Here is a 20,806-nt window from a genome sequence, read left to right as displayed (position 1 = left end):
AAGAAAATACAATTTAAATACTTTTTAATCTCAAATGCTGGTGCACTCTGTGTATTTTGGCATCGTTGTGGAAGTTCCGACCCAGTCTTTGCAAAGTGAACATGCAAAGAAGATCAAACACCCTTAACAAAAAAGGTAAAACAGCGACAGGACGATTTTGAAGTTGAGGGAGAGTTTTTCGACATACCCTAACTGTCATGAGCCAGAATACACAGAGTGCAGGGAGAATAAGACCAGATGAGCGTTTGACATTTAAAAAGTATATAAATTGTATTATTTCTATGAAAATAACCAATCGTTTCGCTAGATAAGACCCTTCTTCCTCGGCTGGGATCGTTTATAGCTGCATTTGGGATCGTTTGAAGCCGCATTTAAACTGCATTTTAAAAGTTCAAACCCGGGGCACCATAGCAGTCAATTATATGGAGAAAAATGCTGAAATGTTTTCCTCAAAAAACATTATTTCTTTACGACTGAAGAAAGAAAAACATGAACATCTTGGATGACAAGAGGGTGAGTGCAATAATTGTAAATTGTTGTTCTGGAAGTGTTGTTCTCCTTTAATTATTTATATGCGTGTAGGTTACATACATGCGTAAATGCTGCTACACAAACTGTTATTATTTACATGTGTGGAGCATTTCAAACTCCATCTCTGCATATTTCTGTGAGTTTGGGTTTTATAACGTTCATCTGGTAATGCACATAACTTTTACATCAGATTTCTTAGGTAAATCATTTATAAACCTACACAAACACAGGAGAATATATTATCTTTCTCAATATGCTAACTGTTCATCGCAATTTCAAAATAAAAGTTTAAACCCTCACTCTAAGTTTACACATTTTGATGTCCACGTATTTAATAAATTACAGTGGCTGTGGCTTTTCTATGATAAAGAAATGGCCAAATATTAAAGATTAAGTGGACATTTGAATGAAATGTTGCTGAGCCAATATTAAACAAGGATTAGATTGTGCAGTAAAGTGTAAAAACAATCGTCAGGCCATTGGCGCCCTCTGCAGGTATTTGTTATAATGCTTAATGTGCATTAGCGCTAATGTTTATAATACATTATGTATTTTAACAGTTTTGTTCAATAAAACCATATGATTTCTTGCTTTTGCTATTTTATTTTAACTAATAATTATTGACTCATTGCTATTAATTGCTGTTAAACATACAAAGACCTCTATGTATATTAAGTCATTTTAAACGCTATTGTTCACTTGTGTCTATTTTTATTACAAAAAAAAACAAAACAAAACAAAATAATCGTTAGTGAAAGCCCTACAAGATAGCGGCAATGATTGTAATTTCTGTTTGTTTTTAAAGCGACGTGACACTCGCATTCAGCGTGTCAGCCGTTAAGCGATGACTGCACCCGGGTGACGTCACCTTGCACCTCAGATACAAACGAGCCATTTTCTGAGAGTTATTATATAAATGCTTTTTTACTGATGATGAGGACATTTTAAGTTATAAAACTGCCAGGAAGTATTAAGCATAAAATAACCTCTTCTATGTCAAAAGATCAATAAAACTTTGGTTTCTCATGTCATGACCCCTTTAAATATTAATCCAATTTTATAGCACACTTACTATTATATAATTTATATATTACTATATATATATATATATATACACTCTTAGGGGGGTTACTGGTTAAAACAAAAACACTCTTTTAGACAATTGACACCAAGCTGATAAATAAGTACTGACTGGAGCAGTTCACTAAAAACAACACATTCTATATAGGGCATCATTAAATTTGAAGAGTGAAAATGTCATCCAAACTTGTTGCTGCAGTAAAAACTAGAGCAGAATTTTTTTTTTTAATAATGCATCTCCTCTGTATAATGGAGGCATATGCTGTTTACTATTTGTGCATATTTAGCCTCATTACATCCATGAAGCGTTTGTGATATGGAAATGTTATAGGAGGGGCTTTGGATGCTTCATGCAAGAAGTGCAAGAGAAAATGGCTATGAAGCCAAGAGGCTGAGTGTAATAAGAGCAGCCAGCAAAGAAGAAAAGCATCAGTAGTGACAGACGCTAGGAAAAAGAGCTATGAAGACATTATTAATCTTGTGTCTTTCTTCATCACTGGCTCCACAATGCTTTCAAAGGCTTTTTGAGACTGTCTTAGGGGTTTAATTTCTTACTTTGTACTTTCCATTCAACTACATCAGTAAGATTATTACAGAGGGTAAAGTCTAAATTGACATCGCAGCATATTGTCCCATTAGAATCTTGCATAAGATTACTGTAAGGTGAGATGTGCATCTGCATCGCCCCTCCTCTCCCAGTTTCATTACCTATGTGCTCTAGAGTTACACTCTAATGCACAGGGACTGACTTGTAAGTGAATTAGATCCAGTTCAATATAGCTCACTTTGAAGAGCGGACTGCTATTATGTATTAATGTGTTTTCTTGGTTAGCTTACATGAGATGTTGCTTTTAGGTAATGCAAGGGCATTGAACGACACCTGTAGCTTAGAAATGAAAGCTGATTGTAAGTCAAGATATTTAACAGTATATAGTGTTTAAGTAATGTACAATGTACAGTTAGAGGCCTAGGACAGTTGCTCGTCCTTGTAATGCCATACTATGTGTGACCATATGTACCCCCAGATGTGTTCAAGAAGTGCTTTGGGTGGAAAAGTGAAGTAACATCTCACCACAATGACTGGCAAATCTTTCTCAGTCCATTAAGATGAGATGCACTGTAGCACTCCACTTATAGCAGCTGGTGGACACACCACATTCTGACTGCTACTTTTGATATTGACTCCTACACTGTTCCTACACTATTTCATTCCTCTTTGTGTAACGTTTGGCGAATTTGTTCTGTTGTTGTTAGGTGTTGAATCTTTTTACCTTCATATACAGATTTACACCAATATTTAAGAAGATGAGAACAAACAGTTAAAAGTGGGAAGATATTTTTCTTCCCCCAAGTTTATGTATGTTATGAATGCACCAGTGTTTTGGCCGATACTGATTACTGGCAAATACTTTGGTGCATTACATACAGCTGAAGTCAAAAGTTTACATCTTCCTTTCAGAATCTGCGAAATGTTCATTATTTTACCAAAATAAGAGGGATTATACAAAATGCATGTTATTGTTTATTTAGTATTGACCTGAATTACACATTCCACATAAAATGTTTACATCTACCTACATCTAAAAATGACCCTATTTAAAAGTTTACATCCCCTTGATTCTTAATATTGTGTTGTTATCTGATAGATGATAGATGATGATAGGTGATAGATATTTATGAGTCCCTTGTTTGTCCTGAACAGTTAAACTGCCTGCTGTTCTTCTAAGTTCCACAAATTCTTTGGTTTTCCAGCATTTTTGTGTTTTAATTCTTTCCAACAATGACTGTATGATTTTAGAGATCGATGTTTTCACACTGAGAACAACTAAGGGACTTGTATGCAACTATTACAGAAGGTTTAAATGCTCACTGATGCACCAGTTTTTGAATTTGAAGATCAGAGTAAATTTAACTTATTTTGTCTTCTGGAAAACATAGAAGTATCTTCTGTAGTCTCTAAAGGGCTGTACTAAATGAAATAAATTTGAAATTTAGGCAAAATAAGAAAAATGTACACATCTCCATTCTGTTCAAAAGTTTTCACCCCCGGCTCTTAGTGCTGTCAGTGCTCATCAGTGAGCATTTGAACCTTCTGTAATAGTTGCATATGAGTCCCTGGAAAACCACTGAATTTGTGGGACCTGAAGGATTTTTCTGAAGAACCGTGGCCAGTTTAACCATTCAGGACAAAAAGGGGACTCATGAGCAACTAACATCATACAAAAAAAAAAAAAAAAAAAAAAAAAACACAGCTATGGATCATTCAGGTAAGAACACAGTATTAAGAATCAAGGGGATGTAAACTTTTGAACAGGGCCATTTTTTTTATAAATTCAGGTCAGTACTAAATAACATGCATTTTCTATAATCACTCTTATTTTGGTAAAATAATTAACATTTTGCAGATCTTGAAAGGGGGATGTAAACTTTTGACAGAATTAGTGCAACATCAAAGTCAACATCTTGAAAATATGTGTCTTTTCCCACAAATTTTGTATGTATGCAAATTGTATAATATCTAAGGTACACATGTCTAGTAATTCTCATATTGTATTTTCAGAAAGTTTTGGAATATTAGTCCTCTCCCAAAATTTGTTACTACCGAAACACAGTAAGTATAATTTAATAAGAAGGGTTACATTGACCTATTAAGACTTTCTTCCTTGTAAATCTATTTTTTGATATTTTTATTAAAAAGTTTTCAGAGGTAAATCAGTAACAATTACAATTGTAAGAATATTCCATGTAGGGCTGTAGCTATCGATTATTTTAGTAATTGAGTATTCTACCGATTATTCCATCGATTAATCGAGTAATCGGATAAGAAGTAATTTTCTTTGTTAAAGAGCAATGCCAAATATACAAGAGAAAATAAAATAGGTCTCTTATTTTTTTCTCTTTTTCTCTAATTTTTTTCCTTTTTAGAAGAATAAACTTTTTATTGCTAAAAATTGCAAACATTAATAACCATGAAAACTAAGCCCATTTAATGCATTTATATGCCAAATAACATTCAAAATGCATATATATATATATATATATATATATATATATGTATGTGTGTGTGTGTATATATATATATATATATATATATATATATATATGTATGTGTGTGTGTATATATATATACACTACCATTCAAAAGTTTGGGGTCAGTAAGACTTGTAATAGTCTTTAAAGAAGTCTCTTATGCTCATCAAGGCTGCATTTATTTGATTAAAAATATAGAAAAAAAACAGTAATATTGCAAAATGTTTTTACAATATAAAATAATGTTTTTTATTTTAACATACTTTCAAATAGAATTTATTCCTGTGATGAAAAGCTGAATTTTTATCAGCTGTTACTCCAGTCTTAAGTGTCACATGATCCTTCAGAAATCATTCTAATATGCGGATTCATTATTAGAATGATCAATGTTGGATAATATCAACAGTTGTGCTGCCAAATATTTTTTGGAACCTGTGATTTTTTTTTTTTTTTTTTTTTTTTTTTTCTTTCATGAATAAGTTTAAAAAGTACAGTGTTTATTCAAAATATAAATATTTTATAACAATGTAAATTATTTATTATTAACTTTTAATAAACTTTTAATTATTAACTTAATACTTCCTTGGTGAATAAAAGTATTAATTTCTTAAAAAAAAAAAAAAAAAGAAACAATAAAAATGTACTGACCCCAAACTTTTGAACGGTTGTGTATATATATATATATATAATACAAAAATTAATTTCACATTACTTTAAAAAAAGGTAAACATTACAACCTAAAACAAAGGCATAAGTGAAGAAATTGAGGCATTTAGATGTTTAATTTAGCTCAGAGGGACATGAATGCATTTAACTTCCAGTTACAAATGCATAAATAATATTTTGTTATTTTAAACAAAACATTGAATACTGATAATAAATTTAAATGTGAAATCAAAACCGCCAGTAGGTGGCAGTAAGTCGCTGTTAAGTGAGTGAGTCATTGCGATTGAACTGAATCATTTAACGGGTGATTCATTCAATAACGAAACACCGTCATGTTGCTCGAAGACGCAAAACAGTGCTGTGGCGGTGTTTGAAATGATCATTTGTTGGCGAAATAGAGCAGAATCAGGCAATATGCTGTCTAAAACGTAAGTGTCTTAATATTAACTTCTTGTTTATTGATGAACTGTTGGATAAAATCAGTATCGCATCTGTAATCATGCTGAGGCACTCTTCGTTTGATATTGTTTCTAACTTTCTGTGTCACAGAGAGAGAATGAGACAACATAAATAGCACTTAGTCTTTCACAAAACATAGCTAATTTAGGGACTTCGTAATTAACCATCATTAATTTACAGTCTTAAATATGTCCAGCGTTTATCGGTTTGTGCCTCAGTAATGATAGTCCGTGGGGAAACACGGAGGTTTTTTTTTTTTATTCGATTTACTCGAGGAATCGTTTCAGCCCTAATTCCAAGTGTGATTTATGAAATTTGTTGAATTTTGCATCCAATTTTTCTATGTAAAAAGCAAAAAGTTGATTTTACTGATTTTAAGTTAAGGATTCGTCCGTTTGAATATACATTGAACCAAACACTATCATAGCATTTTCGCTGATAATTCAATATACTTTATTTTTAGACAAAACATCCAATGTTTTGGTCGTGACAGCTCAATTTCGGTATTGATAGTAATGCTTTGATAGCACACATCACATTACAGAATTTTAATTTGCAAACTAAACCACTACAAAAACATACTAAAATACTAAAAATTTGCATAACTGTACTTAAATTTTGTTTATTTCCCTAAATAAAGGATTATGTGTTCCCTTTTGTCCGAAACAATGATTGTAACTTACAGTAGTGACAATTTTAGATACTTTTGGGCCCAGCTCAAAGATGCTAATCAGCACTAGCTAATTTCTGAACAGTTGTACTAACTAACTAAATTTTATGGAATGAAAAAAGTATATTTAATGTTACTTTTATCATAGTCTTCATAGTGGCTATGAGATTAGATATGCATGTGTATTTAATTTATTAAACATTCATGACCGTGTTCTCCTGGCATTGTGTAAATCTACAACCTGTCACAGAAACTCAATAAGCCCACTGCTTGAGTGCTGTGTCACTCTGAGATTTATCCCCTAAATCTAATATCACCAATGCAGTGTTCTTGACTTCAAGCCAAAAACATCTCAGAACACCTTGTGGAGACGTATCAGAGGACAACCCCGTTTTTGGGACATCGCATTCTTTGTCTGTTACCAGTTTACGTCAAATGTCCTGTCTATTTGAGGTATAGAGATGAATTTAAAATGGTTTTCACTTCAGGATCAGTTGGTAGCTGTCCTTAGATAGCCAGCTGGATATTGAATCTCCAGTCATGTATTTTATAGATGGATAGCTCAGTGCAAAAACGAATAATCTGACTCACCCTCATGTCGATCCAATCACCTGTGCTGATTTAAGGAAGCAGCTTTTCCGTATCATGACCTTTCATAATGATGTTAAGCTCCAAAAAGGACATAAAAGCACAAAAGGGCAGAATGGAAAAAGAAGTGTGTGTTAATTATTTAAAAAAATATCCTTTTGTGCTCCACAGAAGAAAAAACAACAACAGCATATGGGTTTGGAACAACGTGAGGGCCATAAATATCAATCCCTTGAATATAAGGCACATTTAAATTTGTAACTGTGTCTGACAATGACATATATTAAAAACCATCATGGCACTTCTCAATCGCAGTATGAAAAGGTCGCAGTTGTTGTGTGGAATTTTAAGAGAAATGTCAGCCAAAATTGCATCTGGGATTTAAGGCCAAAATGTCAACTGTGTGAGGTAAACTTGATAAGCCGGCTTGGGGACAGATTATTCATTCAGCTGCCATAGCAACTTGTCCTCAGAGCAACTTGAGCATCTCTCTCTTGTTTTCTCTTGCAGACTTCTCAGTCTGACTCTGAAAAAATTAGTGATTTTGAAGGAGCTGGACCGAGATCTCACTTCGGTGGTCATTGCAGTTAAACTTCAGGTAAAGTTTGTTTTACTGGTTTGCATCACTTGAGTATAAATCTGTGTTTAGGTGACTAATGAGTTTAATTGTCTCTTTAGGGTTCAAAACGCATTTTGCGCTCAAATGAAATCATGCTGTCTTCTGCAGGCCTTACTGAGACTGATCTTCAGCTGACCTTCTCTCTTCAGGTTTGCTGTTTGAGTGCATTTTGGATGAGATTAGAACTAAATTGTCATTTGCAGATTTAATGTTACGTTGTTATAGTTTTGTTTTGATGTAACTTATCGGAAGTCCCTAAATGACTTTTCCCATAATGAATGAAATCCAGTTAATGTTACATTTTGCAGTACTTTCTCCCTTCCATTTTGTCTTCAGTACCCACACTTTTTGAAGAGAGATGCCAACAGACTTCAGATTATGCTTCAGAGACGCAAGAGGTACAAGAACCGCACTATACTGGGCTATAAGACCCTCGCGCTAGGGATGATAAATATGGCTGAGGTGAGGAACTGCGAAAACACTACGAAATCCAGTTCAGCTGCATTTTTGTGTAATTCTAGACTGCTTGTGTGAATCTTGTTTAAAACCACACATTTCGACAAAGGTTTGAAAGTGTTATCAATTTTGCAATAAAATGCTGCTGTACGAGGAGGTGAGAACGTTTTTTTGTGCTTAAGTTTTATATCACTTTAATGGCGTTAACAGTACTGAAACTTCTCACAGATGCACAAAAATCCACGCAGGTCATATTGTATGTGTGATTTAATGCCCAAATAAATGCCAAGACATTTGTATTTGTGCTATGATTCAGTACATGACTAACTGTTGACAGCACATCCACGTCATGTCACATTATTATCGAATTCAAACCAAGAAGAACAATTTAAAATCCACAAGAATAAAACTTTAAAGCACATACAGTATCTCTTAGCACAAAAAGTGTTTAGACTCTTTAAGCAAACAATTAGGGCCCTACATAAAAACCATTATATTTTTTTCCCAAATTCCATTTTATCCATTTATTTTTTCCTATTTTAATTTTTCTGGATTCTGTTGTTTTACATTTAAATTTCTTTTAATGTTTTATGATTACAGAAAATAATCAAAAAGCTCGTCTAATTGATTGACATCATGAAACTTAATAGAAATTTAGTAAAATGTTAACAAAAATGGCATTTTAAGGTCCTATAAAATGTTTTATTGTGTTTTTTTTTTTTTTTTTTCCAAATTATTTTTTTAAATGAATTTTGTGTTTTCCATTAATTTTCAATTTTAATGGTTTCATTAAATTTGAATAATCTTTTTTTTCTTTTTCTTCTTTTTTTTCTCTCAGAAATACTGTGTATTCACATATCTCTGGTAAATAAATTCTGGTAAATAATTTCTCTGCCAAATATTTCTTAAAAAATAATGTTTTAATAATAATTTCATTATTAGTAGTACTAGTATCATTACATTAAGTAATATATGTGACCCTGGACCACAAAACCAGCCTTAAGTAGCATGGGTATATTTATAGCAATAGCCAAAAATACATTGTGTGGGTCAAAATGATCAATTTTTCTTTTATGCCAAAAATCATTAGGAAATTAAGATCATGTTCCATGAAGATATTTTGTAAATTTTATACCTTAAATATATAAAAAATGTAATTTTGATTAGTAATATGCATTGCTAAGAACTTCATTTAGACAACTTTAAAGGCGATTTTCAGTATTTTGAAATTTTATTTTATTTATTTATTTTTTTGCACCCTCAGATTCCAGGTTTTCAAATAGCTGTATCTTGGCCAAATATTGTCCTATCCTGACAAACCGTACATCAGTGGAAATCTTATTTATTTAGCTTGTATAAATCTCTGATGTATAAATCTTGACCCTTATGACTGGTTTTGTGGTTTAGGGTAACATTTCTGTCACAGTTTCTACAGGTTAACGTTACCGCACTTTTATTTTGACGGGTTGCTTTGAAGACCTGCTTCTGTTTGTATATGATATGACCGTAGTTTTTCTCAAAAGAAACTGTAAAATGTGACTCTGAGCATTTCTAGAGATTATATTTATGCGTTTGTGTTCATGTACTCATAGGCGAGAGAGGCTGAAAAAACTAGCGTCAGTTGCGCTTCAGTATGTGTAAGTTAATATTAAATGAAACCTCGCGTCTGCGCCATTCATTAGGTTACACAGAACATGCAGAATTCATGTTTAAATAGTCTTTTTGCGGCATAATATTTACAGACACCAGTCCATATAGTGTTTTGATTTAAGTTTACTGACCTACTTTTGATTTATTCATCCAAAATTTGGCAAATGCCGTTTTTATGAATGGATTAACGCGTTTCCGTCTGCGTTTATTACGCTGCGGAAATAATAGGGTCCTAGACAATACATTGAAAATATATACTTTTTGCAAAAACCTTTTCATATTTTTAAACGCACCTTAAACAAAGCTAAGGGTTTGTTTTATTTGCTTAGCATGTGAGTTTTTAGTCAGTTCTAATCCCCGTTTACTTCATGGCTTCTGTTCTCCCTATCCGTAGGTGATGCAGCACCCTACAGAAGGTGCTCAGGTGTTGGGCTTGCACACGACTGTGAAGGACACCCCAGTGCCCGTTGCTGAGATCAGGGTCTATTCTCTCTCCAGTCAACCCATCGACCCCGAGGGACCAAAGGCCAAGCTATCTGGTGAGACTTGCACACTTTGATATTTCAATTTAAACTGGCTAATGAGAATTTACAAAAAGAGGTCAAGGCTGCTTTTTCACATTTTTGAGAACACTTTTAGTAATTCTTTATCAAGGCCTGCTGTGGTTTAATCGCTTGCATGTGGTTCCTGTTTTCATCCTTTCAGATCGTTCTCCAGACATCGATAATTACTCTGAGGAGGAAGAGGAAAGCTATTCTTCGGAGCAGGACGGCAGTGATGACCCTCTACAGGGGCAGGTAAGGCCTGTGAGATTGAAGTGATTGATTTTGATATTCAGCCATCTTGCCTATTTCCTTTTTAGTGAATTAGTGCACAGGGACTGAAGAGTGGAGTCAGATCACTGAAGAAAAGCACCGCATGGTTTTGTAAAGCAAAAATATAATCAGAAATCTGTGGCGTGAAAATACAGGCAGCAAAACTGGGTGATTTAATAGATTAGTTCACCCAAAGGCAAAAATTGTCAACGTTTACAAACCTTTTTGACTTTTTTTTCTTTCTTGGAACACAAAAAGAAGAGTTTTGAAGACTTTCACGTAACATCAAAGATGTCGATTTAGTTTTCACAGGAACAGATTTAATGAAATTTAGCATTGTATCACTTGCCAGTGGATCCTCTGCAGTGAATGGCTGCCGTCAATAAAAAGCAATTAAAAAAGCATAATCCACGCATATTTGTCGAGAATCCAGTCCGTCATCCTGTGAAGTCAAATGCTGCGTATTTGTAATAAACAAATCCGTCATTAAAGCGTTTTAACTTTAAACTATCACTTCTGGTTCCATAAACCATAATAACACTTTCTCCAATGAAGAATTGCATCTGCTGTTGTCCTCTCACATCAAGATCCACATCAAGATGTTTAGAACAGTTTTGGACCGTTTTCACTTGTAAAAATTGCCTGATTTGTACATATTTCTCTACTGAATCAGACAACTTTTCACTGAAGAAACCAATGTTATGAATAGAGAACTTGTATTTTAGCTGAAAGAAATGGTTTGAAAATAAAAACTTTTCGCTTCGCAAGACATTAATACTGGATTTGTGTGGGTTACTTTTGAATTAATGTGATGTTTTTACCAGCTATTTGGACTCTCATTCTGACGGCACCCATTCACTGCAGAGGATCCATTGGTGAGCAAGTGACATATTACATTTTTTCAAATCTGTTCTGAGAAGGAACTCCTCTGCATCCTTGATGGCCTGAGCTACATTTTCAGCAATTTTTTTTTTTTTTTTGGGCTGAACTATTTGGTCATATTGCCACAGATTTGTAACATAATTCCAGTCAGCCTGACGGGGGCACTACAGCGAAGTATGAAATTGCTCATAACTGCTAAACCATTAGTTGCAGGATCAAGTGTCTTATGTCGTTGGAGCCCTTGGTTCACGACAAATTCGATTTGGTGTATTTTGGATTGTTTTGAAAAACCTGTGCGAACTAGTCCTAGGTTTTTCGGAACTTCTCTGTAGAGTGAATATTAATAATTATCAAAAAAAAAGTTAAATGGGACACTTCGAAAGGGGCAGGGCCACTATTAGAACCACTGTTGTCAGTCAAACCATTTGTTAAATGATTGAGAATGTAAAAAACCCTACTTTTGTGAAGTAGTTCAAGGTTTAGCCCGGGTTTTTGATCGGAACTAAACCAGTGCATGAAGATTTTCCGGAGAGTGAATATCAATAATTATCAAAAAAAGTTTAACTTTAGACTCACCATTGCAAAAGGACGAAAGGGGCAGGGCAGCTTTTACTTTTACTTTACTAAAATGGCTATAACTTTTGAATGGAATGAGACGACCATTCAACCGACGACCGTGGTGGCACGGTTGTCATTGCGACTGTCACGGCCCTAAATGAGATATCTTCGCCAAACTCAGAACATGTATGTAAGGGCTGAATATGAGGTCATGTGAAAAAAGTCACATAGCTTGGCCACTTGGTGGCATTTTAAGAGGGGAAAAAAGCATAAAAACGGCTATACCTCCACAACCATTTGTCCTATCAACATGAAAATTGGTACACACGGTCTTGGCGCAAAGTGCCACAAGTGTCTAAATGGATATTTGCGTATCTCAAAAAACATGTCTGCTATTGGCCAATGAATTTTGAGCACCTGTTAGACAAGGTTAATGGAGGTTGATTGGAACAAAACTCGGTGGGCTGGTCTGAGTCACAGCTCTAAAGGTCTGTGAAAAATCTGAACAAAATTGGCCACTGGGGGTAATATCTAATTTTCCAAAGGCATAAACATTGCATATTGCGTGATTTATCGCACATAAACACAATATCTATTATATCATACAATAAACCTCCTCATTCTGAACAACTTTGCCTCTAGAACCACTGCTGTCAAATCATTTGTTAAATGATTAAATGAACCTACTTTTGCAAACTAGTCCTAGGTTTTTCGCTCAATCTGGAAAAAACACTGCAGTACGATTCTCTGTACACTCTAAGTCAATAATGAACAGAAAAATGTTGAAATTTACCCTTTGGGAAGCTATAACGGGGTCGTTTAAAAAAAAGTGGCCTGTCCAAATATACCCTAAAGCCTAAATGAAAACTCAAAACTTCACAAAGCCTGGTGAGCACATGCGACGGGTGATTTTTATTCAAGTTTTTGGGAGATCAGACCACAGCTGGTCATGATAACAGTTATAAATGTAAAAGAACATCATATTTCTGTGGTACTTTATTTGGATTTGACACAAATGCTGTTTTTAATCATTGATTTAGGTGATTACAGGCTAAATAATATGCAATATCTTTATTCATATGTGCTTAAATGCCTTAAATGCCTGAATCCCGGTAATCGCTGCTTGCAGCTATATTTTTTTCTTGCACTCGAGAGACATAGTCAGTGTGAGCTGTTATTTTATTTAAGGTTTTTAAGGTCTTAAATCATGGTTTGTCATTTTTGTGCAGTACCTCTATGACGACGAGGATGAACTGAGGAAAAAGAAACCTCGCCGTAAACTGCCCTCCACAGCCTCCATCACCAGAGCTAACGTAAGTGACGTAAGTGATCTCTCCAGTATTAAAAAAAGACCTCTCTGTGCCTCCATGTTGACTCAGGCTTTGTCAAGAAGCTAACCAACTGCATATTTCTCCCTGAGGCCACTAATGTTCTTTACATGTAGCAGCAATTGGAGCTGCTCCAATTTTTGCAGTCATATGGAAACTCTAGGAATGGGGCTTCTGAGCACATTAACGTATTATCTGCTTCCTCCTCTCAGATGCCTTCACAAGTCTGTTTTGTTTTCCTGTGCGCTCTGTCTTCTAGCTGACAAGCCTCTAGTCCCTTTGCCAGCGCTCTGTGGTTGTTGTGACAGCTTTTTTTTCGCTCTCTGCTTGCTGCTATTTTTGTTCCCTGCTGTTGCTCAGCCAGATACGCTGTTAATTTGTGTCTGTTTGCTATTGTTGCTTATGACTCCCCCGGTTTCTGTCTAACAAGGTGTTTGTGTTTTAAATCCAGCAACCAAACATCAAACAGAAGCTTATGGCTTTGGTGAAATGGTTCAAAGTGTCCGATGAGGTAATTACAGCCTGTCTATAAATTCACCCGTTCACCGCCAGAGGTATTTTCCCAACCATTCTCAATACCAGTGTAAAAATAGGGTAAATGAGGGTGCACAATAAACTTCCTGTGTCAAAGCATCAATGATTAAATTCTCTAAACTCCAATACTTGCCAATAAATGATAGGAGTATATTGTTTGCCTCTAATCAATGGGTAATATTTTGCATGCAGGTGGGCTTTGGTTTGGATCATGTGTCCCAAGAGCAGATCCGGGATGTGGAAGAGGATCTGGATGAGCTCTATGACAGTCTTGAGATGTACAACCCCAGTGACAGCGGCCCAGACATGGAGGAAACGGATAGTATTATCAGCACCCCCAAACCCAAACTCCGGTACTGCATTCACTAGCTAATGTTTATACTTATGGCACCCACTTTCAGATATCGATTTAGTAAAATTGCTCTGCATTACACAAATGTGATTAAATAATGGAGGAGGCAGCCAGTAAATGTGGTGGTGGTGTTGCAAAAGATTCCAGAATATATTGCATATAATGTACCAGCAGCATATTTCACTCTAAATGCAGGGACATAAAAAGCTTTTTTAGTCACACACTGAGTGGGCAAACTGCCTACACCTCAATTTTCTACTTCTGACCCTGGCTTTGTGTGCGTGTTTCAGGCCATTTTTTGAAGGCATTTCACAGTCCAGCTCTCAGACGGAGTTTGGTAGCTTGAATAGCAGGTGCAGCCACAGCAAAGACAAGCTGAGTACTGTGAGTATCATTTAGAGAGAGACCTTATTTCAGCACTGCAATTTAGCTTTGCTTTGCCTTATTACTGCTGCTCTTAAAGGGATAGTTCACTTAAAAATGAAAACCACCTTATCATTTACTCATCCTCAAGACATCTTAGGTGTATATGACTTTTTACTTTCAGATGAATACAATCGGAGTTTAGTTAAAAGATGTCCTGGCTTTTCCAGGCTTTATAATGGAAGTGAATGGGTGTTGAGATTTTGAAGTCCATTGAAGTGCATCCATCCATCATAAAAAGTACTCCACACAGCTTCGGAGTGTTAATAAAGGCCTTCTGAAGTGAATCGATGCGTTTGTGTAACACAGATATGCATATTTAAAACTTTATTTTTAATAAAGTTAATAAATAAGTTATTTTTACCTTTAGAAGGACAGTTTTCTCCTAACCTGATTAAATGCATCATCTTTTGTGTCAAATTCGTAAATTTAATTAATAAATTCAAATAGTGAGACGCTATAGGGCTTTTACCTATCAAATGAAATCAGTATTAGCAAAATCTGTGTTTGGAATGTGGAGGTGGCAGAGAATCTGCATCTGAAGTGGCATTTAAATGCATTTACACAGGGCATGTATGCATTTAACCTGCAGTAACTAATGCAAAATGTTTTGATGTTTAAAAAAGACGTTGAATACTGATATTTGAAATGATTTGGGGGGAAAAAGGGAAAATGTACTTTAAATACAAACAATTGCCAGTAGGTGGCGGCGAATCGCTGCATGAGTGAGTCAATGAGTCATTGATTCAACTGATTTGTTCAAACAGCACATTGATTCAGTAAGCAAAACAGTTCTGTTTGTTTGGAGCTATTTTCTTTGTCAAAATACAGCAAAAACAAGAACTATTGTGTCCAAAATGTATGTCACGTAGTATTAACTTTATTGATCTGTTTATCAAATCAATATCACATTTGCAATCATGCTGATATTTTAGGAAAATGCCACTCTTTGTGTGATATCAACTATGTTAGATTATATAAATATAAAAGACATATTAAAGTCACACGGGGGAATTTTTTCCCCCTTATCTTGAATTTTGGGCAAATTCTAAATGTATTTTAATAGACAAAATCACACAGTGAAATTATGAACTTTAAATGTGAACGCGCAGCAGTCTAACCTATATCCATAGTGTATGCCTGCACACTCTGGATGTGTTTTTGTTTGGTTTTTGCAATATGCTTGATAATATCAAATTGCATATTGTTTAAACAACAATTACAATATTATCATAGATGATATATATCGCACACCCCTAGTGAATGCAGTGATGAACGCAGAAGTGCAGAGCAAAACAAAACACCGGTCATGAATATAGAAGTACAAAATGAGGATTTGTAAAGAATAATGGTGGAGAATTTTGATATAAGCCAAGAGAAGACTGGTTTTCCTTTGCTGTTTCTCGCGAGACTAGTATATTCTCACCGGAGTTTACACTATGCCTACGTCCTACGTCATCCGCAGGAACGCCACTCTCGTGTATGCGCATATGACAGTTGGCGGAAACTAGAGATTATGGTTTATAAAATTTTAAATATGTATGTTTTTCTTACACAAACACATCAATTCATTTTAGAAGGTGTGTGGAGTACTTTTTATGATGGATGGATGCACTTTATTGGACTTCAAAATCTCAACACCCATTCACTGCCATTACAAAACTTAAAAGAGCCAGACATTTATTAATATAACTCCAGTTGTATTCCTCTGAAAGAATAAAGTCATATACATCTAGGATGGCTTGAGGGTGAGTAAATCATGGGGTAATTTAAATTTTTCAGTGAACTGTCCCTTTAAGGCCACTGTATGTCTCATTTATTGAAATTTCTTTCTCTTTCCCTATCCATTCTTTCTTCTGAAGAGGGCCGAGCAGACTTTGTCTAGTAAATTCCAGCGTTCCCCCAGTGCACACATGGACGATGCTTTCTCAGAGATGGACACATTGGTAAGACTGGTCGCGCCTCTTTATCCGCCCCTTTTTTGGGTCTGTAGTAAAACCTGTAAAACCTTATCCTCTGTGAGCTCATGAGCTAGTATTTATTGAGAGGTTAATGCTATAGGAACTCAATGAAGTGGAGGTGATTGCTGATGGGACCCCTAGCATCACTTTATCAGTGGCAGAGAGGCCCCGGACCCCACAGAGAAGCAATAGCACTAACATGCCATCCCCCAGGTTGGTTTTTCACATAAAATGTGTATTTAAAGATGAAAACAAGGTATTGTCAAGATTTCAGTTTCCTGTAAAATGAACAATATTGTTATATGCACAGTTACAGCATGATATAAAATTATTCATACCGTGATATTTTGGTCGCCCACTCCTAATCTGTTCTATCCGCAAACTATGTACGTAGTCAGCTACAGTGCATGTAATTATACTCTTAAATAGGATTGTTGCTTTTTTTAGATGATATGAAATGGAGTGTGTAGCAAATAAATAAAAGCAGCTGTGCAATTCTCCCCAGACTGGATGGCAGTCACACCCCCAAACAGAGACGAGGGACCCCTATGAAAGAGAGACAGCTGTCCAAACCGCTCAGCGAACGCACCAACAGCTCGGACAGCGAGAGATCACCCGAGCTCAGCCTCACCCCTCAGGTAACAACCTCCACACACACACACACAGAGCTAGCACTTAGCCAAGAACAGCCGCCTCACCCTTCTCAAGTTGATCTGACTGAAGCTCAGCAGAATCGATAAACCCCCAAGGGCTATTTGCTCAGGAAATTGTGTGTTTGTGTGCGTGTGAGAGGGCAAAGCGGAGAATATGGTGATTCATTTGGGCCGTGCGTGAGGATTAGCGAGCGGGAGGAGTGGGTGTGATGCTAGAGGAAGGAGAGAGAGAGAGAGAGAGAGAGAGAGAGAGTGGGCGATAATTCTCCTTATGTAACTCTGTACTAGATCTGCCATGATTCAACACCTGGCTCATATGGCCGTTCCCTTTTGTGCAGAGGTGTCAAAACATACTCAAGGGCCATTGTGATGAAGTGCCGTTTTTAATCCACCCTGCGGTTTATTAAAATTCTGATACAGTTTACAAACATATTTTTGTTGCTCACTATCTCCGCTGCTGCTCTTTGTCAAATGTTTGTGAGAAACCGTTCGGTTCCTGAGACCAAAATAGCCGCTTGAGTCATCCAGAATACGAGAGCCCTTAAAGGTGAAGTGTTTATTTTTTCACTGTTAAAGTACTTTCTCTTATCCCAGTTTAATGTGCAGAGATGACTGTTTTTCAGTGCTATTCGTAATTGATTTCCTGAAGAGTTGGAGATTCAACATATTAACTTCTGATTCAACTCATGTCATTAGCTTACGGTGCAGGTTTGCCAGGTTTTCGAAAACCCACCCAATTGTGACTCAGAACTATCCCAATCGTGTTTCGAGGGGGGTCCCCTGGAAAACCGTGGACTTGGCAACACTGTTAGAATGGGCCTGTCTGTTTGTCAAACTGTTTGTTGGGAGTGGTCTAGTTTGGGAACTGGTTTGGTCACCATTGCTGAATGAAAGTAATAATTTCTTTAAAAACAAATCTTACTGTTGGTGCCAATATCCAAGCGGGATTGTTAGTGCACTGATATATAGCGCAACTGTGTACATGGCGACACAAGTTCGATTCCCGTTTCGAGGTCCCTTGCCAATCCCGCTTTCCTCTCTCCATCCAATGCCATCTGCTTTCTACTGTCCTGTCCATTAAAGGTATAAAAGACCATAAATATGACTTTAAAAACAAAATCTTACTGACTCCAGACTTTTGAACAGTGGCATACATTGAATAACAACTAATAAAATCAGTAAAAATATATATGGGCCATTCTACAGAATTGGCTCAAATTTTGAAGCATCTTGAAAAACATGTTTTTTTCCACAAATGTTGTATGTGTGGAAATTGTATAATATCCAAAGTACACATTTCTAGTATTTGTGTTGTTAATACTCATTGAATTTTGGAATATTTTTTTGCTCCCCAAATTTGTTACTACCGAAACGCAGTAATATATAATTACTAGGTCTGCCATGTACTAGTAATCGATAAGATTTTGCTCACATCTTCCTTGTAAATATATATATTTTTTCTATTTATTAAAGTTTTTAGGGGTAAATCAATAAACAAATACAATTTTAACTATTTCCAGTTTGATTTATGAGATTTGTTGTATTTTGAATCCAGTTTTTCTTTGTAAAAGGCAAAAGGTTGATCATACTGATTTCAAACTTAAGGATTCATTAGTTTGAATATACATTGAACCAAAAACTATCATAATATCTTTGTTGATAATTCAATATACTTTATTTTTGACAAAACACCCAGTGTTTTGGTCGTGACTGCACATTTTTGATAGTGACAGTAATGTTTTGGTAGCGACAGAATTTTAACCCACATACTAAAACACTATTAAAGCATACTAAAATACTAAACAATTTGCATAACTGTACTAAAATTTTGTTTTTAGAATTATGTGATTCCTTTTGTCACTACTGAAACAATGATGACATGTTACGTTTGTGACTGTTACGGTAGTAGCAATTTTATGGCATAACACCCAAAAAAACAAAAATGTCACTACCGAAACTTCACCAATGTTTCAATCATGACTGTTTCAGTAGTGACAATGTTAGATATTTTTGAAGCTAGCTCAGAGATGCTAATCAGCACATGGTTGGCTAAAACAATTCGGAACAGTTGTACACACATAAAGACTAAATGTTATGGAATAACTCCTAATAAAAAAGTGTTTCATTATAGAAAAATGATTACAGATTTTTCATAGTTTGAAAAATCACATTTACCTCAAAATGATGGGGCCTATCGACTCACCATGTAGACATAAGAGAGAGTAATACAGGAAAATTTTTTGGTTCATAATTGTAGGGGTGTAGTTAAAATCAGTCTCAGCCAATTGGCTTAAAACACTTTTTGTTAGTTTTGTTAGTGACTTGAAAATGCAGATTTTTTTTTTTTAACATAAAGTTTACTAATTTACAAAGAGAATGTATAAAAATAAATAGTCAACTTAATTTTTGTAAAAAAAAAAAATAATAATAATTAATTAAAAAAAATGTATATAATAATAATTAAAAAGATATTTAAAAAAAGTACCCAATAAATGTGAATTTTATATATATTAAGATTACTGATATTTTAAATAGTATTGTGATTTTAATAGATAAACAAATCATCTTAGTAAACCGTTAAGATTTGAATTCTTAAATGCTTTTTAAATGTGTTTTTTTGGTCGCGGGACAGCAGTTTGCACCAACTCTGTATGTATACCAATATCTGAATGGCCCATAAAGCTGAGGCAAACACCTAATAATAAATATATATCAGCATTTAATTGAATTTTGCTAAAAACAATCATCATAAAATACGCCTTGCAAGAATGAACCAAATGAATGAATCAGTGATTCAAGAGCTGTTCAAGTTTTTTAAAAGCTACATTATCTTTTACCTACTTCTGTGAAGGTAGGTAAAAGACGTAAATATTACCTAACACCAGAAATTATACACTGCACCAAAATGCTTAAAATGCTAGTCTGAGAAAATGAAGGTGAACAAGATGTTTTCAGTCATGTTTTTTTTTTTTTGTTGTTTATCTGTAGATGCCGAGAAAGATAGTGTACGACCAGCTCAACCAGATCCTGCTGTCTGACAGCACTCTTCCTGAAAGCCTTATCCTTATCAATGGCAGCGATTGGCAAGGACACGTAAATACCAGTTTATTTCACTTCCTGTGTGCCTGACCACCCTATATAGAACACAGCCATTCTTGTGTTTAATAACTGCTTGAGTTTGAAGTTGAACATCTGTGCTATGTCAGTATCTTAGTGCATACTGATGTTTTTATCCACTCTGGAGTAGAGAAATCTGACACCGTGTGTGTTTTTGCAGTATGTGGCTGAGCTGCTGCAGGCCCAGAAGCTGCCGGTGGTCTGCACCTGCTCCGGATCAGAAATCCAGGCCGTTCTTTCCGCCCTGCTCACACGCATACAGAAATTGTAAGTGTAACTATGGTGGAGTCAGTGATAATAAACACAAATGTGAATCGACAGTGATGACTAGCGGTCAGATCTCAGATCTGCTTGTCAGTATGAATCGCATTGTTGATCAGAGATTGTAGCATGTAAATAGTGTTTGCACTGTAGTGACGTACATCTCTTCATTG

At 35.4% G+C, this 20,806-nt stretch overlaps 1 protein-coding gene across 2 annotated transcripts in view; it reads left to right on the top strand.

Moving 5' to 3' along the window:
* The window catches only part of pacs1a (phosphofurin acidic cluster sorting protein 1a), a 32,416-nt gene that overhangs the window by 1,404 nt on the left and 10,206 nt on the right, over nt 1–20,806 (top strand). Inside the window, exons 2-15 of one of the 2 annotated variants that reach the window (XM_051093404.1) lie at nt 7,535–7,622; nt 7,703–7,792; nt 7,980–8,105; nt 10,144–10,288; nt 10,455–10,546; nt 13,234–13,317; nt 13,784–13,843; nt 14,059–14,219; nt 14,509–14,602; nt 16,504–16,587; nt 16,703–16,815; nt 17,108–17,240; nt 20,244–20,348; nt 20,533–20,639. In XM_051093404.1, the coding sequence (XP_050949361.1) occupies nt 7,535–7,622; nt 7,703–7,792; nt 7,980–8,105; nt 10,144–10,288; nt 10,455–10,546; nt 13,234–13,317; nt 13,784–13,843; nt 14,059–14,219; nt 14,509–14,602; nt 16,504–16,587; nt 16,703–16,815; nt 17,108–17,240; nt 20,244–20,348; nt 20,533–20,639 (1,482 nt within the window). Of the gene's footprint in view, nt 1–7,534; nt 7,623–7,702; nt 7,793–7,979; nt 8,106–10,143; nt 10,289–10,454; nt 10,547–13,233; nt 13,327–13,783; nt 13,844–14,058; nt 14,220–14,508; nt 14,603–16,503; nt 16,588–16,702; nt 16,816–17,107; nt 17,241–20,243; nt 20,349–20,532; nt 20,640–20,806 lie in introns of both variants that reach the window. The other variant, XM_051093403.1, reaches the window with a different exon arrangement.

Source organism: Labeo rohita, chromosome 21 (assembly GCF_022985175.1).
Source record: "Labeo rohita strain BAU-BD-2019 chromosome 21, IGBB_LRoh.1.0, whole genome shotgun sequence".
NCBI classification, from domain to species: Eukaryota; Metazoa; Chordata; class Actinopteri; order Cypriniformes; family Cyprinidae; genus Labeo; species Labeo rohita.
This window is presented reverse-complemented; position numbering and strand designations above follow the sequence as displayed.